The sequence below is a fragment of the Chaetodon trifascialis genome, chromosome 6 (genome assembly GCF_039877785.1).
Source record: "Chaetodon trifascialis isolate fChaTrf1 chromosome 6, fChaTrf1.hap1, whole genome shotgun sequence".
NCBI classification, from domain to species: Eukaryota; Metazoa; Chordata; class Actinopteri; order Chaetodontiformes; family Chaetodontidae; genus Chaetodon; species Chaetodon trifascialis.
The window spans coordinates 26,766,557-26,793,170 of record NC_092061.1 but is presented as its reverse complement, the minus strand read 5'-3'; the positions used below and the strand labels follow the sequence as shown (position 1 = coordinate 26,793,170).

Sequence of the window (26,614 nt, the reverse complement as noted above, 5' to 3'; positions counted from 1 at the left end):
ACAAAGTGATTAATGCAGCTGTAAGTATTGTAAGTCCAACTGTTTAACAGTTTATACTGTTTACTACTATTTATTCATAACTTTTTGCATGGTAGTGTACTTGATTAAGGAGATGTGATGGATTTCTAGAGTACCACGTTAATGTGTTTTCACATGTTCATCATATGCATGTTTCAACCACTGCACTCTTACATTTCAATGATGCCTCATTTAACCAACGAGGATCTGTCATGTCATGTCCAAAAATGAAAGTCGTGTTAACAAGAAGTGCCTGCCTCTCTTCTTTTGTGTAAAGATTGAGACAATTACAACCGAGATAACTGGTGCTTTGCAGTCATCTGCAAGGAATCATTCATTAATTAAGTGCAAATAGGGATATTACACAGGGCTTGTAATAATAAATGTAGTCAATGGTCTAAACATACGTTTTTATTGAACTTGGACAGGGTAAGGCTTCACACTGTGGTCCCATTTTGTTTTCCAGCTCATAAGGCCCAGATATACACTCCTGATCAAAATTTTAAGACCAGTTGAAAAAATTGCAAGAATTTACATTTTGCACTGTTGGATCTTAAGAAGGTTCTAAGTAGAGCTTCAAAATGCAAAAAGAAGAAATGGGAGTGAGACAAAAAAAAAAAATTGAGTAAGCAATTTATTGCAAACAAGTATTAAACTGAAATAGGCTGTTCATCAGCTGATCAAAAGTTTAAGACCACAGCATTTAAAAGCTCAAATCTTCGCAAAAATGTGGATTCAGTGTTATTTTCTGTCAGGTATCCACACTGTCATGACCTCCTGATGGCAAAGGCAAAAAAGCTTTCTCTCTTTGAACACGGTCGGATTGTTGAGCTGCATAAGCAAGGCCTCTTGCAGCGTGCCATTGCTACTAAGGTTGAATGCAGTAAGACAGTCATTTTAAACTTCTTAAAAGATCCTGAGGGTTATGGAACAAAAAAGTCAAGTGGTAGACCCAAAAGAATTTCACTGGCCCTGAGCCAGAGGATCCAATTGGCTGTCTGTCAAGACACAGGACAATCCTCGGCCCAAATTAAGCTTTTCACTGGCGGGTGCCAACTGCAGCGCCATAACCATCAGACGGCATCTGTGAGAGAAGGGTTTTAAGAACAAAAAACGTCTTCAAAGGCCTCGTCTCCTTCAACAGCACAAACTTGCCCGTTTGGAGTTTGCACGAGAGCACGAAACATGGGACATTGAAAGTGGAAGAAAGTTTTATTCTCTGATGAGAAAAAATTTAACCTTGATGGTCCTGATGGCTTCCAACGTTACTGGCATGACAAGGAGATCCCGCCTGAGATGTTTTCTACATGGCACAGTCGAGGGGGTGCCATCATGACCTGGGGGGTTTTTTCCTTCAATGGAACAATGGAGCTTCAGGTTGTGCAGAGACATCAAACGGCAGCTGGCTATGTGGAGAAGTTGCAGAGGGCATCACTCATGACTGAAGGCCATCGTGTGTGTGGTAATGACTGGGTTTTTCAACAGGACAACGCTGCAGTTCACAATGCCTGCCTGACAAAGGACTTCTTCCAGAGAAATAACATCACTCTTTTGGACCATCCTGCGTGTTCCCCTGATCTAAATCCAATTGAGAACATTTGGGGTTGGATGGCAAGGGACGTTACAAAAATGGACACCAGTTCCAGACATTGGATGCCCTCCATGAAGCTATCTTCACCACTTGGAGCAACATACTTGTTTGCAATAAATTGTTTACTCAAATTTTTGTCTCATTCCCATTTCTTCTTTTTGCATTTTGAAGCTCTATTTAGAACCTTCTTAAGATCCAGCAGTGCAAAATGTAAATTCTTGCAATTCTTCAACTGGTCCTAAAATTTTGATCAGGAGTGTAGTCATCTTTAGACATCTATTTGCAAAAAAAAAGCCATGCTTACATTTGCACTATAATTCCTAGTTCATATGTATGCAGGTATTTTCTAAAATGGGGTTATTTCTTCTTTGTTCTAAAAACAATCTCTGTCTATATGAAAGCACAAAAACACAAATGAAGTCCTGTCAAGAGCATGCTAAACCAACGGGCAGCAATATAATCCTGACTGTAAACCCATGTTGGTCAGAAGCCTGAAAAAGTACTCTTACCAATAGGCTCCCTGCAACTAGAGGTCTGATTCTACTATGGTGAAGGCATAACCCACCAAAACAAAGGAGATAGCAGCACACACTCTGATGTCACTGCAAGCAGAGTTTCTGAATATCCTCACCCTGGAAGGAGTTTTCCAAAAAGATCCATTGTCATTGACCTGCTGCATGTAGTATGAATGAAAGGCTTAAAACAAAAGTACCTTTATGTGTGGACTAGTGATAAGATCTGAAGCTTAACCTACAATATGCAACCTTACAAGCAGCAAAACTAAGAGAACAATAATTTGGATCTTAACAGCCCTGCACACCCACACATTTTTTTTCAGCTGTTACACCAGACCTCTGCTCACCTCTGCTGTACCTGAGAACTATATGAGGTAACCAAAATCCAACTCCTAGCAGGAGAGTCTGGGAGACAAAGAGACCGAGAGACAGAGAGAATAGTACATGTACTGTATGTGTATCATTCATGCCTCTTAGGGCAATTGCAGTGTCATTCTGGAGCCCATGTACTCAACAGACAGCGCAGCATTGGTGCAGCTGTGGCTCAGGAGGTAGAGTGGTCGGCTGCCTATCAAGAGGTTGGTGGTTTGATCCCCAGCCACGGCAGTCCACATGCCGAAGTATCCTTGGGCAAGATACTGAACCCCAAAACTGCCCCCAATGCTGTGCCATTGGTGTGGGAATTCATATTTACGTCGCTTTGGATAAAAGCGTCTGCCAAATGACTGTAATTGTAATTGCAAGAAGTTTATGCTTCTTCTGAATAGCTGCACTGATGTTGAGTTACACAGACATTCTTCTCCTGTTTAAAACAAGTTGCTCCTGAGCACAGTTCATTGCTTTTGTTTGCTGTTTATAATTCTATTATTATAATTATAACTTGGGTAACTTAGTTAGTCATAAATCTTGTTCTTGAATATGTGTTCTGTTTAGAGCAGTGCAGAAATATTTTGTATTGCTCCTGAGTGTGACATGAAAAGCATGCATTATATTTTGCATTTAAATTCCTGTTTTGGCTTCTGCTGAATTTGATGGTAAAGACACACAGTGAGATTGGTGTAGGTTTGTTTGGCCTTGTATCAGCCTCAAATCTACTTAGTCCAGTTGTAACATGCACAGTTGAGTACACAAGCTAAATCACACTTACATTTTTATCTTAAATTGTTTTGCCTGTATTGATATTGTAGAAGTTACAGTATATGTTGGGAGATTGACCCTGCGTAGTCTCCATCTTGCATTCTTTTCCTCTTGATGATATTGAATTTGTGATAACTTTACAACACTCTAAATCATATTTTTTCTTTAATCATAATGAGAGTCATCAGTCATCTAAACAATGTAACCTTTCCAAAGCTAAAATTGGGGGTGCTGCATTTGACAGTATATTCTGAAACAGAGTGGTGCATGGTGGTGTGAAGGTAGACAGGTTGAACTTCTCTGTCAGCTCAAGCACAGGACCTTTAGATGCTGAATCAGCAAACGACCTGATTCTGTCTTTCACAGGGCGTCCTCCTGACTGGAGCCATGCTGGAGGTCCTCACCTGTGGGGAAGGCAAGGCCAGCGAGCTCAGCAAGATCTTATTGGTGCCTGAGAAGCAGCGACCGGTGCTGGAGACCTATCGCAGCACAGTCTGCAGCAGAGGGGATGGTCAAAGGTCAGAGCACTTCAGGCAGATGAGCCTTGAGCTGAGAGAGCAGATCAACACACAGAGTGTCGCTGAGAAGGTACAGCAGAAACATTTGCTTTTGATCCACTGCTTCCACCAGCTGCAAAGAAAAAATATTGTCATTTTATAAAATAATCAGATACTATCATTGGCTGTTTTTCTCCATTCCTAAGTATTGTTTTCTTTTATGTGAATTTTTCAGTGTGCTACATATATGCAAAGTGTGACACAAACACTCAAATAAAATGGTGGAGGGTTAATATAATGCACTGTAGGGAGTGATTTTGGACACACCAGAAAATGGTCAGGCACAACAAGGTCTGGAAACTTCTATTAATACAGGACCCTGGGGAAGGAAGAGAGTCAGTGAAGCTGGAGAGGGAGAGTGAGGCTTGAGTTGCTTAATATGAAAAAAATCTGAAGCTGATAGTGGATGTAGTCAAATACATGGTCTGTCTTCCCCCTATCAACTAAGCCTATTGTCTGTTAAAATACAGAACAAAGGAGTCACACTGAGGACGATTCCATGTTTTTATTCCTGAAAGAGCAAGAAAATCATTGTGTGACACTCTAAGGTGAAAATAAAAAGTTTTCTCCGTTTTGAGGTTGTTGTGTGCACCTGATGCAGGTGCATGGTAAAGAAGCATGGACATGTTTTCATTCATTCATTCATTCATTCAATCTTCATTTTAACTTGGAAATACATTGAGGTAGAGACCTCATTTACAGTGTAGCCAAGTAAAAAAAAAGAAACAAAAGATCCTAGACACCAAGAAATACAAATGAGTAGTGCAGTTTATGTTACCAGAAGACCAGATCTCAACCATGCATCTACAGATCTTTGGCTTCAAGATAAATCAGATGTAGCTATGACTGAGGGCCAGACTTCTTTATATTTACTTACTAGCTCTCTCCCTCCATCATCTCCTCCACCCTTATCCCACCAGCTTCACCTGGACCAACCCAACTCTTTGGTTCCTCTCTCTCAGTCCCACCTTGGGGCCTTATTGAAAGACCTGGCTGATGTAGAGAGGCTTCTCAAGGATGTGGACCTGCTCTCTGGCCTGGCCCGCCTGCTGCCCAAAGGAGCCTGTATTGGACGAACTCCAGCCTCCCCCCCAAATGTGACCTGGCCCCTTAATGCCACCACCTGGGGCCCCAACACGACTGACATCCCTGGAGAGGAGGGGGAGGAAGGAGCAGAGGGAGGTGGTGGAGGCGCAGGAGGGGGGAAAGGGAAGGAGGAAGCAGAGAACCCTCATTCTCAGTTTTCAGCATTTGTACAACTGTGGGCTGGACTGCAGCCAATTCTGTGTGGAAACAACAGGTGGGTGAGACAAAAGAGATGATGATATCTGAAATGACTAGATAATAGCTATGTCCACGTGAAATAGTTGTGGAGAAAGTGAACTGAAGCACACTTTAAAGGGTGGTTCCTGTTTATTACAACTCCAGAACAAAATAGTATCTGGCATTTTAAGTGCTGAAACCTGCGACATGCTAAAAGGACATCCAAAGGGACAACAAACACAAGCAGTCAGAACATCCACCCTAACCCTGAGACATTTTAAAAACATTTTAAACATAAATACACTGAAATATATCAGTAAATGACATCAATAGTGGTCATAAAACACTCCAGGCTAGAGACATAGGTTTGAAGTTTCTGTTTAATACATTCACCCACACTCAGACAGACTGCCTCACCAAAGGTTTTTGTCCTCCTCAGAGGACCTGATAGCCTCTCCTGGTTCATACATTCCAAGCACACTGGTCAAATAGTTGATGCAAGGCCATGAAGTTCTTTTAAAACAAGCAAAGATTTTTTATGTGAAGACGTGAAACCTGAGTCTGTGTAACGTTTGTGTAGCTGATTTCTCTCTTGAGTAGACCACATAGGTGAGCAGTGCAATAGTCTGACCTGAAAGTGGAGTTCCTCTGTTTCATCAATTTCTTCCTTTTGGCTCGAGGTCAGTTCTTGAGAATTTTATTTTCTTACTGTAACAAGTACACAGGCTAAATTATGGCTTTAAAGATATTAGCATCAAGCTAGTGGTTAGGGACTAGGTCTACAGAAGACGGGTTCGGTTCCTAGAGCTAGTGGTACAATAAAACACAACAAACAGTACTTCAAATGCGGTTGGTACCGTATATTAGCTTGTGATAATATATACAGTGAAACCCCAATATTTACAATCTGCAGAGCAAATTAACCTAGGTAGTAAAGTGCACTTAACATTTCAAATGCATCAGCAACATTCAAAATCAACCGATACCCAGTCCAGTTTTAACTAATATGGCAGTAGGTCCACACCCGATATCGAGTAACACACAAGCACAAGGTTCATAGAGAATGAGACGCACGGAGATCTGTCCAGCATGTGCACCGCCAATGCAGAGTCCAGGTTGTTAATTGTACATGGGCTAGAAGCCTTAAAGTGCGAGTGCGTGCGTGGGTGTGGGTGTAAAAGAAGATGGGGGGGGAACAAGACTGCCAGAGCCTCCTACCAGACCAGGAGAGGCTCGTAACTGGGATTGCTCGGCTCCAAGTCAATGTCTTAGCTCACCATAGATTTGATTCTGTGTCCTTACAGGAACCCTGGCCTGTATAATGTAAGCAGGACAATTCCGAAATATATCCGACGCACCACGCGACCAACTTATCCCTCACCAGCGCTGGTTGATGTCTAGAGGGTTGAATGATGTTTTTTTTTTTTATCCTGGTTGAGCTGTAAAATGTTTTGTCCCATTCAGGCACTAATATCTGAAGTACACCTAAAAAGAGCATCAAGTCCTGTTTATAAAGAGGTGATATGTCAGATGTGTGATTTCTTTGCTTGTTCTAGAATTTTAAGTTTGCCAAACAACTGAATAATGCAGCTTTAAGTAAGAGAAAATAAAGACAACAGGTAAAATTCCTACCTAAAGTGTCCTTTGTAAATATCCACCTGCCTCCTTCAACTTTCCACTGTACTTACAGTAGTTGTGCACACAATCCACCTGTGCAACATTTCAGGTGTTTTCAGATTTTTAGTGTTTAGATAACCCAGATAAGCTGCTGGCGTGTTTACAGTCTTTCTGCCTGCTTGTGTTTCTTGTCTCATCAAACGAGTTCCCACATTTATCAATTAACCCAGTGATTAGAACTGATCGAAAGGATCGCTGAAACAGCAAAAAATAAGACCCAAGTTGTAATAAACTGGAATTATCCATACTGCTGTGCATGCACTGCATTGATGTGTCTCTAAAAATGCTTAGAGTTAACTTTTCTTTGGGTTTGTGTCATATTTGCATTCAATATTAAATTAAGCACGAATTGAGAAACTCCTAAACCGAATTTCTTGGCATTTAATACAATCATTCAGCAGCTGTGCTTGATAGGTTTAAAAATTGTATATTGGGACCAGTGAGCACAATAAGCTTGTGGTGTGATTCATGCAGAGAATTCTTTTATGTCATTTTTATTCATTTCAACAACATGTAACAGATATCATATATGCTGCAGATCTAAAGCTCAAGTAGTGTGACTTGCCAGTGAAGTTAATGGCCTTTAACCTGTGGCTGTTGTTGCAGGATCATTGAACCGGAGGCTTTGAAGCAGGGAAATATGAGTTCTCTGGGATTCACCAGTAAAGAACAGAGAAATCTGGGCCTACTGGTTCACTTGATGACTACAAATCCCAAGATCCTCTACTCCCCTATTGGCTCTCAGGTGGATAAAGTGATTCAAAAGGCAAGTAGACAGCACTGTCTTTGGTGTATGAGTGGAATTTTGCATTAATCTCACTGACAACACTCTTTCACTGTGGTCCATGCTGAAGAATTCTAGAATGATGGTGAAAGCTGCAATAGGTTTTCATGACAGGGGGAAACAAACAAGCCTTAAATACAGCGCTGAAATGTTTCACCTGACACACTGTTCACACATCCAGCAAACATAAAACAACCATAGCATACATTAGAAGTTTTTTTTCCTTCATGCTCACTGCAATTTTTTTCTGCCATTTGGTGCTGGGCAGGTGGTGTGAGTGAGTTCATCAGAGCTGAAAATCACTGAGCCAGAAGCCTGAAAGTGGAAATTCTCTGTTTATTCATCACTTCTATTACTGTAACTGAATTAATTCCAAGTTCCATTTCCATGTATTAGCCTTTTCAAGAGGTTTCAGCTGCATCTCACAATCCTCAGCAGTTGTCATTAAAGATGAAGACCATGAGGTTGAAAGTTCAGATGAAAAGTAGACCTTGATTTGGGATTATTTTGACAAAATGAAGAAGGAACTGATTATGCTTAAAAGCATAAAGGCCTGGTCACACCAGCGTTAACACAGCGTCATGATTCCATCTGTTTTATGCCATCAGTGGATTCACTCACAGGGCCAGTGATACATCTTAATCCTCTGTGCAATAGAGCTCCATTGTTGTTCAGAAACTGTTAAAAACACATCAGTGAGCCACACTGTTGCAGTGGGTGTCAAAACACTCTGATTGTTTTGACTCAGCCTCACATACACTGAACTGAAACTGAAACTGAAATACTGCTGAAAATATTTCCTCCTGTTTGCGTAATGATTGATAAAATAGCTACCAACCAGCTGTTTTAGGAAATTACTAAGACTTTTTGAACCAAAGGCCTTGGGCCACACACAGAGTAGGAAAATCTGAAAGTATTGAGAGTTGGATTAACACATTGTTGTTTTTTTGTCTTTTCATGGGGTTTAGAAGAATTAGAGAATAAAATCTCTGATATTTTGATAATGCTGCATATGCAATGCATCCAGAGGCAGAGACTCTGAATTAGCAGCATGAATTATATGAGACCATGCAACAAACTGTGGTTTCATCATTTGTATATTCTATAAAGACATTTATCATTACAATTACAATTTGCCATTTGGCAGACACTTTTAGCGACGTACATGTGAGATTTTCATACATCAAAAGCAAGGTTCTAGACGGGAGAGAACAACAAGAGTAAGTGCCCTAACGCAACTTTCTGGTCCAACTGGACATACATGCTACAAGACAGTGCTACGAAGTAATGCATAGACTGAATAGTTTTTTGAATAGTTTTGGTTTTTTTTTAAGAAAGAAGGTGATCAGTAAAGAGCTTGGTCTGGCTTGGACTCTGCAGAACAAATGGAGTTTGGTAACTTGTTCCACCACCGGGGAGCCACAGAAGAAAAGAGTCTAGCTAGAGACTTAGGGCCTTTTTGAGCTGGGAGGGAGCATAAACCTGAATGGAGGAGTACAGATAGGGCGGAGTGGTTTTGTCGGCAATTTTGTAGGCGAGCATCAAGGACTTATACTTGATGTGGGCAGCAACTAGGAGCCAATGGAGGGGTATGAACAGCGGAGTGACATGCGCTCATTTGGGCTGCTTAAAGATCAGACAAGCCGCCACATTCTGGATCATCTGCAAGGGTTTTAAAGAGCATGCTGGGAGCCCTGCCAATAAGGAATTACAATAGTCGAGGCGTGATAGTACCAGCGCTTATACTAGGAGTTGTGTTGCATGCTCAGACAGGTAGGGTCTGATGTTCCTGATGTTGTACAGGGCAAATCAGCATGACCGAACAACAGAGGCCACATGCTCTTTGAAAGTTAGCTGGTCATCAATCATTACAACCAAGTTTCTGGCAGATTTTGTGGGAGTGAGCAGAACCGAGTCAAGATGGATACTGATCTGCTGTTGTATAGAGAGACTGGCTGGCATGACAAGGAGCTCAGGTTTTGACAGGTTAAACTGAAGGTGTCGCTCCTCCATCCATGCCGAGATATCGGCGAGGCATGCTGATATCCATGCTGAGACAGTGGGGTCGTCTGGCGGGAACAAAAGGAGGAGCTGGGTATCGTCAGCATATGAACGTTATGAGAAGTCATGTGAGCGGATGACTGCACTAAGTGCAGTGGTGTATATTGAAAAGAGAGGGGGTCCAAGCACTGGATTATGCATTGGATTCACATGAAGCCACCTGATTAACCTGGCTCTGTAGCATGGCGTGCAGCTGGCCTCTTTGTGCCTCAGCATTAGCAAAAATGTCCACTGATTATCACACTTAACACTGGCAGCAACTTTGTAGGTCTCTTATCTGAGCAAGTGGGTGGAAGACGGTGGAGAGAGCAGTGAGTGTGGGATGGTGAGAGATGGAGGGAGGTGGTGGAGGAAGAAGGAAAAATAAGCCATATTGACAAAATGGATGAAATGATACATTTGTGAACTTTGTTAACTTTTTTCACTTAGGCAAATGAGACATTTGCATTCGTCGGGAACGTTACACACTACACCCGTGTGTGGCTCAACATCTCCGCCCAGCTCAGGACTTTTCTGGAGGAGGGCCGGCTGCACAACCACCTGGTGTGGTTGCAGCAGGTAGACTAATATGCATGTCATCGTTTGACATTTTTAATTATACAGTTCAGGATGTGAAGAAATCATCACCTAATGGTGCACATGTTGGGCTCCGTTCATCCTCCTTCTCATCTCTCTCCAGCTGTCCTCAGAGCTTCAGCAGCACCCTGAGTTACTGAATGGCACAGACAGTGAGCTGATGCAGGGTCTGATGGAAGGAAACTACAGTCTTCCTAACACCTCGACCCTTTTGGAGCAGCTGGACACCATTGACAACGCTGCCTGCGGCTGGACGCGCTTCATGTCGAAGGTCAGTATGGTGTGGGCAATATTAAGTTTACAAATTGGTGTGAAGTTGATCTTTAGTATATTTAAAATCACAATGACCAGTGAACTCCCAGCAATGGCAAGCCAACTGCACAGGACATGCCTCATATGCATGAGTCAGCTGAAACGCCTGAATACCACCAGATGCTGAACACAAGTAAGGCAGCAGAGAAATCCAAAAGGTTAAAAGTTCATTTAACTTAATTCATCATCTGTTTGTTTGTTATGATGTCAGTGCTGTACACCTGCATGAATATGATTGGATATTACTGGCTTCACAACTGTGAATAAGCCAGTCATTGTGAAGATTTTATTTACACCTGATAACAGAAGAAAATCTCAGATCACAGTTTGCCCTGTGAGGCTTTACAATCTGTACAGCAGACAAGATCCTCTGTCCTTAGACCCAAGAGTAACAGAGCAGGGACTGTTAACTACTTTGGAATGGCTTCACCCTTACTCCAGTTAATCTTATAACCAGGTATCTTACCAAAGTTGAGCCAGGTTAGAAGACATCAAAGTACGGTAAGAATTCTATAAAACAGATATTTTCCCCTTTGTTTTAAGAAAAATATCCTGTCCACTTGACCTTCATTTAACAAAATGTCTCCGTACATGCAAGAGTACAAAAATGATTTCAAACGCTGAATCACACTAGGCGATAAAGTCTACATCAATGATATTAACTCACCTTAATTTCGGCCTAATTATTATTATTGTTTATGTAGGATTTTGATGGTAATTGACCTCTACAAACCGGATGAGAGCCAGAGGGATTGAAGTATGGAGCGTGGTGGGAAAATAAGCAGCCTCGGACAAACAGGGTTTTTTTTTCAGCGCTCTGATTCTTTTTTCTTTAATGGTGACCATAAACATGTTACAGGAAAAATCCACACCTTACCTAAAAGTTGGCAGAATGCTGGACAAGGAGGGCTCCAACCAAGCACGTCACACCAGCAGAGAGCACCAGCCTACCTCCTCTCACTATTAAAACAAAGCCTCTCCCTCACCTGCAAGCTATCCTCATTACTTGATTTTTTGCCCATGTGAAGGGACCTCCCCCCGACACAAACTTCTTTAAAAACATACAGATACCATTTAATGTTGTCAAATATTACTTTATACAAACTATTAAGAACTCTAATCTATTACAGGTTAACCCAAAATACACAATAACCTGAAGAAACAATAAACAAAAGCCCAGCTTAACAACTCCCCTGCCACTCACTCCCCTCTCTCTACTTTCCACATTGGTGTGACCTAACAAGGTGGTTAACAAGGTGATTTGGAACTGCTGGAGTCCTGTGGCTGCATCTCATGTGTGCACTCCATGAAAACACACTCCCTGGAAGTCGACCTCAAAGAGAGAGAAGTTAGTCAAAATAAAAGCACCAAACCAAAATAAACTTCCTGCATTAGTCTGTTCTTTCTTACAATGATTTTTCACCTTAGTGAGGGGGATGCGTTCCAGACCCCTGACAGTTTAATATTTTTCCTTTCTTATGAAATTAACGTTATTTTTATAAGCCCATATCAGTGTGAACAGACTTCTAAAAACATGGAAAATCCATAATGACAGCTTGACACTTGATACTAGAAAATGCTTTCAGACCTCCACCAAGGAGGCAGTCAGAGCTCAGTTCAAAACCCACAGTTCAACTGCCAATGGAGGAGTTCTTATCTAACAAAAATCCCTCTTTGGTATCCCAGGAAGCAACCAAATGTACTAAAATAAACCCAAGTGATGCCTCTTAGTAGACTAGACTTAATAGACAAGCTTAGTGATTCTCCAGCAACCTCCTGCAGTCCAGCTAAAGCTCCGCTCTCGGCTGCAGGGAATGACCAGCCTGGGAGCCACGTGGTTTGATGGTGGGTCCACAGAGTAGAGAGGATAGAGCTGGACAATCTAATTCTTTAGAACGTATGAACTCTGAATTCAAGACATTTGGACATGTTACCAGGAGTTAGCAAGCCAGTCAACAATAAGTTTCAGGACAGACTGAGCCTCTTCCCTTGGTTAAGTGCACATTTTCTGAAATTATTAATATTTAATAATATTCTTCGGGCTGGACGGGGAGCTTTGGCGGGCTGGATATGGCCCATGGCCTGCCAGTTGATGATCACTGCACTAAAGGGATCCTTCCACATGCTTAGAAATTTCTTGACCTAGAACAGTTAGAAAGTGTGCTTATGATGTTTCGTGGATCTGCTAAGATTCAAGATTACATTAGATTCAACTTTATTGTCATCGTTAATACAGCAGGATGAAAAGTTTGGGCACCCCTGACCAAAATTTCAGTTACTGTTAATAGTTGAGTGAGTAGAAAATCAACTGATCTCCAAAAGGCAAGTGTATTATTGTGATTATTTTTTGTTTTGTATAATTAATGTTAATTTAATGTGAAAAAAGGAAAGGAGCAACAACAAAAGTTTGGACACCCCGAGAGATTAGTGCACTTAGACCTTAATCAGATTGTTAGGGCTATGGATTGTTCACAGTCATCATTAAGAAAAGCCAGGTGAGCTTCGAAAATCTGTCGATAGACCTCAAAAGAGCAGTGCATGCGAGACAGCCCATGAATCTCACAGAGCTAGAAGCTTTTTACAAGAATAGGCAGCCCCCAATCCCCCGCCCCCCTACTAAAATAGGAGGTAAATTAATCCCTGAGGATAGCCAAAAGAAAGGATCATCCAAAGTGGCCAAGGCAGCCAACTCAGTGTACATTACTATATTTGCCCTAAAGAAAAGCACATGCCACATTTATCAGGACATACTTGATAAACCAGACCAGATTAGTTCTATCTTCTTTGAAACTGCTCACATATCTTTAATGTTTCTGTAATATCTCTATGTTTGATTTTCAGTTTCAGACTTACATCAAGGGATTAACCATTTATAGCAATATACAGACAGATTTGGGGAAAAGGCTCTGTTCATTGAGGAACTCTCAATGAATCCAAACAGTGATGAGGATACTGCCGACATAGCTGATCCCAAAGCAAAAACCATTACAGATGGGCAAAGGACTGCATTTACATCGCACTGTTCTAGTGTACCAACCAGTCAATGTGCCTTACAGCACATGCCACACACACATTCGCACACCCATTCACACACACATTCATACAATGATGGCAGACGCTGACCTGCTCTATCCATCCATCCATCCATTTTCTCCCGCTTATCCAGGGCCAGGTTGCGGGGGGAGCAGTCTGAGCAGGGACGCCCAGACTTCCCTCTCCCCGGACACTTCCCCCAACTCTTCCTGGGGGGTTCCCGAGGCGTTCCCAGGCCAGCCGAGTGAGCAGGTCTCTCGGCTGACCTGCTCATCAGAAGCAATACAGCGTTTTCTACCCCACCATATTTCTATGATCCCCCATTCTCTCTCTCTCCACATACACACACACACACACACACACACACACACACACGCACACACACACACACACACACACACTCACTCACACAGATAGAAATCTCATGGCTGTGTGTTAGTACAGAGCTAGGGTCAGGACATGGTTAGCTTAGCATAAAGACTTTAAGCAGGGGAAACAGCAAGTCTAGTTCTTTCCAAATCTGATAAAGTCACATGTCAGCATAATAAAGCTCAGTTATTAACATGTTATACTTAAATTGTTCAATCAGTAGACAAATATAAATGCAAGACAAGCTTTTACTGTGCTGGAAGTATTTATAGGCAAACAGCAGGAGGGCTCACTGACTTCCTTGAGTCTCAGCAAGTCACAATGGCAGTAAGACTTCAGGAGGTCAGAGTTTCTTTTATGAGTGTATTTCTGCTGTGGAACATTATTTGTGTCTTTGCCCTGTGCTCCCAGGTCAGTGTGGATGTCTTCAAGGGCTTTCCTGACGAAGATAGCATCGTCAACTACACCCTGAACCAGGCTTACCAGGACAACGTGTCTGTGTTTGCCAGTGAGTCATCCCTCTGTGTCAGGTTGTGATCATGGTACCTCAGTTGATAGTAAAATACCCCCCCCCCCCCCAAAAAAAAAAAAAAAATTCTTCTAGACATTTCAGCTTCTTTATGCTCTTATACGAACCATGTAAAGCTGCTGAAGTTGACAAATGTCACACTTTTTATATTTATACAGTGCACAGGCAAATGCTATACAAAAATACACCTGCATACAAATTACAGCAAAATAAAGATGCTGTACCCAGAAAAAAAACAGCCCTAACGTTGGATTATAGCAGTTTTGTGAGTATGGAGTGTGTGTTTGCAAGGTACACACAGGCAGAGCCCATGTGTCACACCTGCTAGTATTGAATGTGTGTGCTGAAGCATGCAGTATGTGTGTGTGTGTGTGTGTGTGTGTGTGTGTGTGTGTGTGTGTGTGTGTGTGTGTGTGTGTGTGTGTGTGTGTGTCTGTGTCTGTGTATGTGTGTGGTGTTTGCTAATTTCTAATACTGTAGTCTATATAAAATTTACACAAGTGGGGTTAAAGCAGTTGGTCATTTTAGGCCTCATTTATTGCCTATATATGTGTTCAGTTGAAGCAAATGTGTATTTATTATGCTTGGAAATACCTGTAAAACAAAATATTTGTAAGAGAACAATGAAGTTAATAGAAGAAAACAAGACAAATGAAGATGCTGAAGAACAGGTGCTTTAAACACAGTGAACATCTGAATCAAACTGAGCCACAATGGTTTTATGATGCTAAACATGCAAGTAGTGCTTAACGAGTACACAGAGAATTCACTGTGTATAGAATCACTGCTGTAAAGACAAATGTCCAAAGGACAAACATACCTTAATTAAAATCAAAGCAGGAAGTTTTGCGACATGCAGAAACTGGCCTTGAACCCACAGTAGGATGTTGGTGCTTGAGCCACCAAGACTACCAGTTTGATAGATATACTCTTCTTCTTTTCAGGTGTGATTTTCCAGACTAAGAAAGATGGCTCCCTGCCACCCCACGTTATGTACAAAATTAGACAAAATTCCAGCTTTACAGAAAAGACCAATGAAATCAGACGGGCCTACTGGCGTCCTGGGCCCAACACTGGGGGGAAATTCTATTTCCTCTATGGTTTTGTTTGGATCCAAGGTAAGTGACCAAAAAGCAAAGCCTCCTGAGGACTGAATATATGTTTGTGATATTATAGGCTTGAATATGGATTTAATATAGAATTTACATAATTATGTTTGATTTGCTACACTCCTACCTTGGTTAGAATCAAAAAAAATATTTTAGGGGATTGTTTTCATGCAGTCTGCAGATGGCTGTGCTATAAATCAAGATCCAGACATTATCCACAAGGGAGCCAGACTGTGGTGTCAAATGCATTGTTTAGTTTCTTTTACTAAGAAGGGATTTATTCTGGTAAAGTGCTTACCTCTATGCACTGGGAAGTGGGTGCACCTGTGAAGATGCCAATGCAAGCTGCAGCAGAAGCACTTTCTCACTGCAAGACATCTTTTATTCAGGAAACAGAGAGCAGAGAAGCTGCTCAACTGACACAGAAAGTTGATCCACGATGATGCATCCAAACTGACAAGACCCAGCCTGACAAGTTGGCCCAGAGACGACCAAGCAATGTCCAGTTTATTTTAACCATGAGAGATTAACTGACACGTTTGGATCCCAAATTACAAAAATACCTCAAATGCTATGTGTGTCAGTGGAGATTATTTTGATTTTATAAGGTACTGAGATTTCTGCCTCCACCCCAATACAATGGAGGCATATAGAATTTTGCATAATACATGTAGTTGCCGGTAACGTTTGTGTAAACGTGATCCAGAGGATTGCTTTCTCTGATGGGGGTGTGGACATGTTGGTGGCATTTAGGTAGAACAGTTCTGAGATCTGTTTTCTTTAGATCATATCTGCTGAACTATGTTCTCTTAGTAGTCACTTTATTGAACTGTGTAGAGCTATTGTATGTATTGAAGATTAGAGCAGCTTTAAAGAAATGATTAAAAGGTAATTAAGACAAGAGGGATGCAGAATTGATTGACAACTTTGTACTTGATTAGAAATACCCCATTGACAAGAAACTAGCAGTAAGAGGAGGGAAAACTGAGATGTAACTCAAACAACAAATTCTGGATCTGTAGAAAGACTGTCAAGAGGGGAAATATTGCCAAAAAAAGAGACAAAAGAAAATGCAATACACATTTATTACAATTTGTAACTCTCTCTGACTTTATTTCTCTCTTTCGCACACTCTCCTGCAGATATGATAGAGAGGGCCATTATCAACACGTTTGTGGGTCATGATGTGGTGGAACCTGGTAACTACATTCAGATGTTCCCCTACCCATGTTACACCAGAGACGAGTAAGAAATGGGCTTTGTCGTGTCCTCTTTCCTTGTGGTTCTGTTTATATGATCATGTTGAGCATGGCAGTGACCAGTAATCATTAGGCAGAGATGGAAAATATATGTGTGTCAAAAAAATGTATTTTAGATCCAGTTTGGAGCAGCATTTTGTATTTCAGAATGCTTATATAAATTGTGTTCCTTGTATGTGAAAATGATCTTTTATTTGTGCTGTATGTTTGTTCATGTTAGAAACTGAATAGATGATCCAATGCAATTGAAATGCAGTGTGCTCTAAAAATCTGTGTATTTGGCATTTACCTGATGCCTTGTGTTGTTGTTGTCTTTCAGTTTTCTGTTTGTGATTGAGCATATGATGCCTCTGTGCATGGTGATCTCCTGGGTTTACTCAGTAGCCATGATGATTCAGCACATTGTGGCTGAAAAGGAGCACCGGCTCAAAGAGGTTAGACAGTATGATCGTCATCAGTCTGGAGTTTCAGACCACAGCTAGTGCAACATGTATTACTATTATTAAATTATTTTTAAAGAGTGAGGCTGGTGATATGCTATATTTTTCTTACCGTCAACAAATTCCATGTGCAGAGCCAAACCAGCGATGAATAAATCCTCCTAACAAGTCTTGTGTGTGTATCAGCACCTGATATATCCTCTTGCTCTGTGCCTCTGCTCCTCTGCTGTGCCCAGTACTCACTAGAGTGCCAAATGTGGATTAATCTGCAGCTGAAAATAGTCCCCAACAAATGCACTCTTTCTTCCTGCTGAAGTAACATTTGCTTATAAGTACAATGAGCAGCTATTTTAGGAAATGACTGAGGCCCAGTTCAGTAGGAACTGATGGTCTTGGGACTGAGAGCCACAGACAGGGTGGGGAAGTCACAAAGTTTTGACAGATGGACATTGTTGGTTTTGGTCTTTTCATGGAATTTGTTGGAAACAAGAAAAATGTAGAATAAAACCAACTGTATCCTTTAATATTTAGTATCCATAGCAGCAGTTGTAGCATATAATATGAATAAGCAGAGTAATGTAATACGTATGGCTTCAGTATTCTGCATGTCATGACACTTGGAATACTACCTCAATCCTATTTCAATCCTGTGGGGAAACAACAGAATTATTTCTTTAATAAAAGCAATTGGCATGAGAATAGTCAAATGTTCAATATCTAATGTCACAGGACAGCATTTTATCTCTCAGCATACCTAATCCATTAAATAAAAATACTGATCATATGTTTCAATACCACACTAGTTGAACGCTATCACTCTCTTTGTTTTTTCTAGTTAGCTCAGTTAGCTCAGTGTAGCTGGCACAGAGTCAGATAATAGGAGCACGAGCTACACGGCTAATGGAGCTAACTACCTAAAGGCAGGTACAGTAAGCAGCAGCAACAGTTACTTTAGTAACAAGAAGACGAAAGCTATCTGTCTGTCAGCAAACTCACACAGTAAATCACAGAGAGTTGAGACAGAGCAGCAAAAGGACATCAGAAGTAAAACCAGAAATGATTTTCTCCATAAAATATGATCCAGATCAGAGTTGTGGTCAGAGCTCTGTAAATCACCCCCTTATGACAGTGGTGTAAAAGTGAATTGCGCTCCAAAGGGGTATTGACAGTGAAATACCATTTAATGAAATTGTACCACAGTAGTAGAGGTTAAGGAAATTATTCATGACACAATTATAATGATTTCATGACATCTTAATGTAATGTTAATGCATACAGCTAAATAGTTTGACATATGACATACTTGACTGCATGGTACTTAATGACAACAGTCATAAACATTCATAAAGACTCCCTCATGTTCATGACGAGTGGCACTCCCCCTTGGGACAAGTAGTGAGAAAAAAAATAGGTTTCATAATGATATAAAATATAATAGCAATAGATAATGTATAATGTGATGATCATCATCATTGTCACCACCACCACTGTAATCATAACCACAGTAGCAACATTCATAAGAGTAATAACAAGAAGACAGAAAGAAAAGATGCAGTTTACTTGACTTGGACTGGAGAAAGCATTACAAATTCTGAAATAAAGAAATATATAAAACCTATAAAGATGTAACACTGAGTAAAAATGCCCTTACCACCACAGAATGACCCAACAGTCAGTTTTAAGTTTTAAGGATGTGTTGGAAATAAGCTGTTACAAATTATCATGCCACTTCTTTAGGTGATGAAGATGATGGGTCTGAATAACGCCGTCCACTGGGTGGCTTGGTTTATTACCGGCTTCGTCCAGCTCTCCATCTCTGTCACCGCTCTGACGGCCATCTTGAAGTATGGCCGGGTATTGCTCCACAGTGATCCCTTCATCATCTGGCTCTTCCTCACCATCTATGCTGTGGCCACCATCATGTTCTGGTGAGATCTCCCAATTCTACTAAACTAGCCATGAATCCCTCTTTTCTCAGAGTCTGACAGTTTCCCCAATTCAACGTAACACAAGTAATGGTGAAAGGAATCACTGTGCTCTCACGACAGTCTGAATGCTGCAACAGAAAAGCACAACAAAACAAAACACAAAAGCCTGGAAATTGGGGAGCAGCATCTTGCATCACCAATACAGTTAAAGTAATAACAGCAAAGCTTCTCAAATGAAGTCAGGGGAAGGGGAGAAATTTTATTACTGACCTGCTGCTTGTATACATGAACTTAAACAGCGTCTGCATTGCCCCCCTCATGAAGGCAGCACAATAGCAAAGCTGCAGCTTCAGTTCTCCATCTGTGTGACCTACACTCTAGTTATCTAGCTTACCTCTGGAAGCAAGTTTGGTCAATGTCATGAATGATAGACCTGGCTATAGCCTTCCACAGACTGTATTCCACCTGACCTATATACTCAAAGCAAGTAACTACTGCAAACCACGCTAAAAAGTTAAATCATAATCTATGAAAGACTGTATATCCACTGACGACTGATGCTGGCTCTGATGGCTGATGCTGGCTCTCCATCACTGCTCATCCTTCTCGACCTCACTGTAGCATTTGACACTGTGGACCACCGCATCCTTCTACACTGTCTTCATTCCACCATCGGACTCTCTGACTCTGGCCTGGTTCACATCTTATCTAACAGACAGAATGGAGTATGTGTCCCTGGGAGGTGCTAAATCAGACATGCACCCTGTCACCTGTGGTGTCCCTCAAGGATCAGTCCTTGGCCCCTTCCTCTTCACTCTGTACATGCTACCCCTTGGTCGTGTCATCAGCCAGCATGGAATATCTTTCCATTGCTATGCTGATGGCACCCAACTCTACATCAGAACAAATCCAACCCCCTCTGTAGCCCTCAACACTTTCCACCTGCCTGGAGGAGATAAAGGCATGGATGATGGCTAACTTCCTGCAACAGCTCTAAAACAGAAGCCATCCTCATTGGCACCCCACACCAGACGCAGTCATACACTATCACCAGCATCACCTTCTCTGGTCATGACATCCACCTTTCATCTTCAGTCACTAACCTCGGTGTCAGAATGGACCCTCATCCTTCACCTCAGGAACACTGCAAAACTCCGCCCCATACTCACTCTCTCAAAACGCCGAAAAACTTGTCCATGCCTTTGTCTCCTCCAGGCTGGACTACTGCAATGCACTCCTCATCAGGATCCCCAGCAAGAACATCCAGCAGTTGCAGTACATTCAGAATTGTGCTGCCAGGATCCTGATGAGGGTGCAAAAATATGACCATATTACCCCTGTCCTTAAGTCTCTCCACTGGCTTCCTGTCCAGTACAGGATTGAATTCAAAATTTCCTGTGCCTCCATGGCACTGCTCCCCCCTACCTTAAAGAACTCCTCACCCCCCAATCCTCCTCACGCCATCTTCGCTCTGCAGCCTCAGAGGACAAGGCTTAAAAACCTATCTCTATAGAAAAGCATTTGCATAGACTGCAAATTGTAAGTCATTTTTGTTTGTTTGTTTTGTTTAAATTCCATAGACCTATATGCAGCCTCGCTCTGCGCTAATTTTACTTGTTTTTATTTTGACGTTGTTTTTTACCCTTTTTTGCAATGTAGCACTTTGAGGTCATTTATTTGATGTAAAGTGCATTATAAATTACATTTCTCATCATTATTATTATTATTATTATTATCCATCCATCCATCCATCCATCCATTGTCTATACCTGACTATCCCTTTTCGGGGTTGCGGGGGGGCTGGAGCCTATCTCAGCTGTCAATGCGGGGTACACCCTGAACCGGTCGCCAGTTGATTGCAGGGCAACATATATAGACAGACAACCATTCACACTCACACTCACACCTAAGGACAGTTTTAGAGTCACCAATTGACCTAATGGGCATTTTTTGGTCTGTGGGAGGAAGCTGGAGTGCCCGGAGAGAACCCAGGCATGCATGGGAAGAACATGCAAACACACAGAAAGGCCCCACCCAACCCAGGGATCAAACCGATGACTTTCTTGCTGTGAGGCATGCGCACCGTGCCGCCCCAGACTGTATATCGCTCATATTTCCCAAAACAATACAATGCAAGAATGTGCAATATAGATATTCAGCGGCTTTTCTTTACAGTTAGCAATGTTTCTGACATTTTAAAAACAAATGGAGCCATTTTTCATTTATTTCTTTCCTTAGAATAGAGTTTTGTGTTGTTCCTTGTCACAGATTTTCATAGAGTGAGTCAAACACAGATAATCCAGTTTTCATTACTACAAAAAAGCAAAATTGGGCCATATTCAAATTAGCTTTATTATCAAAAGGTGAACCAGAAGCATTCAAAGTATTAACATAGATATTTATTTTCTGTATGTGACTTCACTGTTTCAGGCCAAGCTGTAGACTAGGAATCATAACTTTGACTGCTCGAATATATGAGATGTCATGCAACTACTAAATGATAAGGAATGCTGTGTAACCTCCCTTTGTTTTCAGTTTTCTCGTGTCAGTAATCTACTCGAAGGCCAAGCTGGCTTCAGCCTGCGGAGGAATCATCTACTTCCTTAGCTACGTGCCCTACATGTATGTGGCCATTAGGGAGGAGGTGGCCCATGATAAGATCACTGCCTTTGAGAAGTGCATCGCTGTGAGACATTTTCTCTTTTTTTCCACCTCATCATTTCAGTGTAACTTTGAGGTCTGTTTGTAGAATTTGCTCCGTGTGTTGTCACTGTGAAGAATTACCTAAATATTCCAGATGATACTAAGGTGATTAACTGTAGCTTCACCTGTCTCCTCCAGTCTCTGATGTCCACCACAGCCTTTGGCCTTGGTTCCAAGTATTTTGCATTGTATGAGGTAGCAGGAGTTGGCATCCAGTGGCGCACCATCAGCCAGTCACCAGTAGAAGGTGATGACTTTAATCTGGGTCTATCCATGATGATGCTCATCATTGACGCCGGGGTATATGGTGTGCTCACCTGGTACATCGAGGCCGTGCATCCAGGTATGAAATCACTGCCCATCATGTTCTTAATTTTTGAATCAATTTTGAATCTTTTCAGAAAGATTAGAGCAGGTGCTTAGTTTTGGAAGATAGCTCAACGATTTTCTATTCAGAAAAAAATATTAAAAATATTGTTTTTTTAATTTGATAATAAACAGAATAAAATGGGGACAACAGAACAACAAATAGCAAAGTGTGTGCATGTGTCACTATATAGATGTGTGTGTTTGCTCTCTGTACTGTATGCATTTCTCTGTGAGGATGATGTTTCTCTCTAGAATGGTGTTTTAGATATTAGGATATTTCTGTTGAATAGGATGAGCTGAGTCTCAGTGGGGTTTCTCCATGTTAGGCTTTAGCCTTCTATTGTAGTGACAAATGTTTGGAGTTTTTTTCAGCAGGTGGAACTGATTCAGAGTGAGTCCAGTAGCAGAGGCCACCAGCAAATTATGAGACATGTCCCATGGTAGGTGGAGGGTAGTGTATGTCTGGAATGTAGAGGAGAAAAAAGGCTTTCTCTACTAAAGGCTAAAGGTGATTTTTGTGCAGGTCCCTGAATCTTCCCTCTAACACACAAAGATGTTTGGAATCCCATCCTGGACCAGATGTTGTGGACTGGGACAAAGAAAATGGGTTTTTAAAAGCAGTGCTTCTGGCTGAATGGGTTGTGGTTGTGGGTTTTGCTTTAAAACAGTTATTAATGTGGTAAAAGTCAAAGTCAGCTTTATTGTCAATTCTGCAGTATGTACAAGACAAACAGAGGATTGAAATTACGTTACTCTCAACCTCTGTGACAAGACATAAATATATAAATATTTAAAAAGAAAATAAATAAAAACTGTACAATCTAAACAATGACACAAGAATAGACAAGGCAGTTATAGTAGTGCAAATGTGTATGATAGTGCAAAAAGAAAGAAGTTAGCTTATCGTCTGGTGGTCCGTCTATTGTTTTCCTGAGGGGGGAGTTCACTTTAGTGAGAGTTTTTAGAGTCCGGGGGGGGCAGAAGGGGGATGCATTTCAGAGTCCAGGGTGTGTGTTTATGTGTGTGTGTGTGTATGTGTGTGTGTGTGTGTGTGAGTGTATGAGAGTAAAGGGGGGGGGGGGGGGGCAGCAGGGAGTTATAGTCCAGGTTGTGTGTTTGTGTGGAGGGGGGGGCAGAGCAGGGAGAGAGTTCAGCATCCTGACAGCCTGGTGGACGAAGCTGGCATGCAGTCTGCTGGTCCTGGCCCGCAGGCTCTGCAGTCTCCTCCCTGATGGCAGCAGGCTGAAGAGGCTGTGTGATGGGTGGGTGGGGTCTCTCGCAATGCGAAGGGCTTTGCGGGTGAGGTGAGAGGTGTACAGGTCTTGGAGGGAGGGGAGAGAAGCACCAACGATCTTCTCAGCTGCTCTCATGATGCGTGATACCACATGGTGATGCTGCTGGTCAGGAAGCTCTCAATGGTGCCTCTGTAGAAGGTGTGCATGATGGGGGCCGGGGCTCTAGCTTTCCTCAGTTTGCGGAGGAAGTAGAGGCGCTGGTTCGCTTTCTTGGCCAGCGATGTGGTGTTGGTGGACCAGGAGAGGTCCTCAGTGACGTGCACACCCAGGAATTTGGTGCTGCTCACCCTCTCCACCGTAGCACCATTGATGGTAAGAGGGGCATGCTGGGGGCGTCTTCTCCTGAAGTCCACAACAATCTCCTTCGTCTTCTCCACGTTCAGAGAGAGATTGTTGTGTTCACACCACAAGGCCAGGCGGCTCACCTCGCTCCTGTAGTCCGTCTCGTCGTCATTGCTGATGAGACCCACCACAGTTGTGTCATCGGCGAACTTGACGTGGAGGTTGGAGCTGTGCGACGGTGTGCAGTCGTGGGTCAGCAGAGTGAAGAGGAGGGGGCTCAGCACACATCCTTGGGGGGCTCCCGTGTTCAGTGTGGTGGTGCTGGATGTGTTTCGGGATTAAGTAAGAGTATAAGACTAACAAATAGTTGTAGTAGCAAGTGAAAACAAACCATCAAAAAAGGAGATTAGCAAAATAAAATATAGATATAAAACAAGTGGTTGTGAGTGATTATGGGAGGCGGTGGTGGTGGTCGTAGCATCAAGTGTCATGTAGAGTAAGAATCTGTGTGTCCAGAAAATAGATTAAGGGATGTGTTAAAGCAAATAAGTGTATAATATGTGTGGTGCTAGTATGTTAGTTAATGTGGATTAGTGCAGTGACTTCATTTCATTCAAATATCTTCGGAGCCCTGAATGTGTTTTCCCTCTCTTATAGGAATGTATGGGCTGCCCCGCCCATGGTACTTCCCCCTGCAGAGGTCCTATTGGTCAGGCAGTGGGCGTGTTGAGACCTGGGACTGGCCGTGGTGTGGAGGCGGGGCTGCCAGGCTCAGTGTGATGGAGGAAGATCAGGCATGTGCGATGGACCAGCGGAGAACTGGTATGGACATATGATCATTTGGGTCTGACGAGGACAGCTTGCATATGCAGACTGCCACCTTTCTGTGGCTGACTGCTCTACATCCCCACCCACAGCCGCCCATATAGTATTGGCCAACCAAACATTTTGAGAAACACAAGTATTTGCTTTTTCTCTGAGAATTACTTAGCAGTCAGTATGGAGCAACAGTATATAGCTTTAGCTTATCCTAGCACATAGACTGGAAACAGGGGAATCACCAAACTAAAGGTGAATAGGATTTAGTTTGTGGTGCTTACGGCATTGAAGAGTTTCAATTTCGATTTCAAAAGATCAAACTGTGTCTCTTATTATTATATGTGTTACTGTGGATAATCCACACAGTGCTTAGTCAACATTTTTTGTAGGGACTTCAGTAGAAGGTAGTTCCAGTGAAAAGAATTCACAGTGGGATTTGTGAAAGTAACAGGGACACTGTTTTAGAGCATGGCAAACCAAATTCCATTCATCTCCATTGTTTTAGGGTGGAGGCAGAAATCTCAGAGACAAACTTCCTAAAACTTTGACTAATAAATACTAATGAAACTATCTTCATGAAGAGATGCCATCAGAGGTAAATGGGAAAATATGTTTTTTTCAATTTGGAAAAATCAAAAATTTAATATATGAACTTTGACTTAAAGACCAGTCTGTACCATATGTGACCACAAATGATCAGGTTAGACTGAGTGCTGAGGCAGGAAGTAAAATAAGAGTGACTGAGAAAAGTGGAAGTTTCTTTATATCTATTTTTATATTTAAGTAATATCTTTTTTTACACCATTTATTTCCCCCTTTCTCATTGTAACCCCAGAGGAGATGCGGGGCATAGAGGAGGAGCCGAACCACCTGCCACTGGTGGTGTGTATAGACAAGCTCACCAAGGTGTATAAGACTGGCAGCAAACTGGCCCTGAACAAACTGAGCCTCAACCTCCATGAAAACCAGGTGGTCTCCTTCCTGGGACACAATGGCGCTGGCAAGACCACAACCATGTGAGGGGGACTAATGTGTTTGCTTGTGCTTGTGTGTGATGATAAAAGTCAACCCTGAGGATAAGTAGTCATCTGAAATACTGGAATATAAAAAGAAACTGTTGATCTTTATAGTTTTTCCATGAATATCTTCGTAGATTGTGGGAATTTCTAAGCAACATCCAAAGTTAAAGTTCAGTTAAAAACATAGGTAACACTTATAATCCTTAAATATTTCAGTCTTGATGATTGGTCTTTACTTGGATTGATACTGTATCAGTGTTACTGGTAGTGACAACAGGTGTGTTTTAACAATGCAGGTCCTATTGTTTCTTGAAAAATGAAAAATAAAAGGTGGCCATATGTCAGTGTTGTGCTGTTTCCACTGATCTCAACACTGAAAAAAGAAAATGTATTTAAACTTGCCAATCAGCCAAGCCAACTTTTTTGCTTTTGGTTCCCTATAAACCTTCTCTATGCAATTTTGTCTGTTGCCTGGTATGATCCCCTGGTGTGATCTCCTGACTGGTGCTCCAGTCACAAGGATTCGCTCACTCTCTAGATATAAAGAGCTCAAGGTGACCAAAACAACGACTTAATTTTCAGGTGGTTATACACAAATGAAAATATACTTACAGATATTATATTCCTTTTCTGCCAGTAGATCCTATACATCTTACACACTGGTCCTTTAAGTAAAAGTCAAACTATTTGTGTAAAAATATACTGAGATTAAAGTAAAAAGCCAGTTAAACTGTTCTCTGAGTAAACATTACTGTGCTGCATTTTTAAAAGGGTGAATACATCACACCACAAAGCCTCTTGTCCAAACCAGCATCATTCTTGCTGGATCTTTGTAGCATGTGCATGCAACTGACTGTCAGTTAAAAATACACAACCGCCTTTCTCAGCCAGAATTAATTGAAAAAGAGGACCATTAACAATAACAGTAAATAAAAAGGGCTATGGACACTGTAGGAGTGTGCAGCCTGC

At 41.8% G+C, this 26,614-nt stretch overlaps 1 protein-coding gene across 1 annotated transcript in view; it reads left to right on the top strand.

The window, feature by feature from the left end:
- abca2 (ATP-binding cassette, sub-family A (ABC1), member 2) overlaps nt 1–26,614 on the top strand; it is a 111,299-nt gene that overhangs the window by 62,436 nt on the left and 22,249 nt on the right. The window contains exons 7-20 of the mRNA XM_070965090.1: nt 3,628–3,849; nt 4,739–5,118; nt 7,365–7,524; nt 10,033–10,161; nt 10,283–10,450; nt 14,305–14,401; nt 15,367–15,540; nt 16,674–16,776; nt 17,110–17,224; nt 18,968–19,158; nt 21,694–21,844; nt 22,000–22,204; nt 24,465–24,629; nt 25,462–25,642. Of these exons, the coding sequence (XP_070821191.1) occupies nt 3,628–3,849; nt 4,739–5,118; nt 7,365–7,524; nt 10,033–10,161; nt 10,283–10,450; nt 14,305–14,401; nt 15,367–15,540; nt 16,674–16,776; nt 17,110–17,224; nt 18,968–19,158; nt 21,694–21,844; nt 22,000–22,204; nt 24,465–24,629; nt 25,462–25,642 (2,441 nt within the window). The remainder of the gene's footprint in view (nt 1–3,627; nt 3,850–4,738; nt 5,119–7,364; nt 7,525–10,032; nt 10,162–10,282; nt 10,451–14,304; nt 14,402–15,366; nt 15,541–16,673; nt 16,777–17,109; nt 17,225–18,967; nt 19,159–21,693; nt 21,845–21,999; nt 22,205–24,464; nt 24,630–25,461; nt 25,643–26,614) is intronic.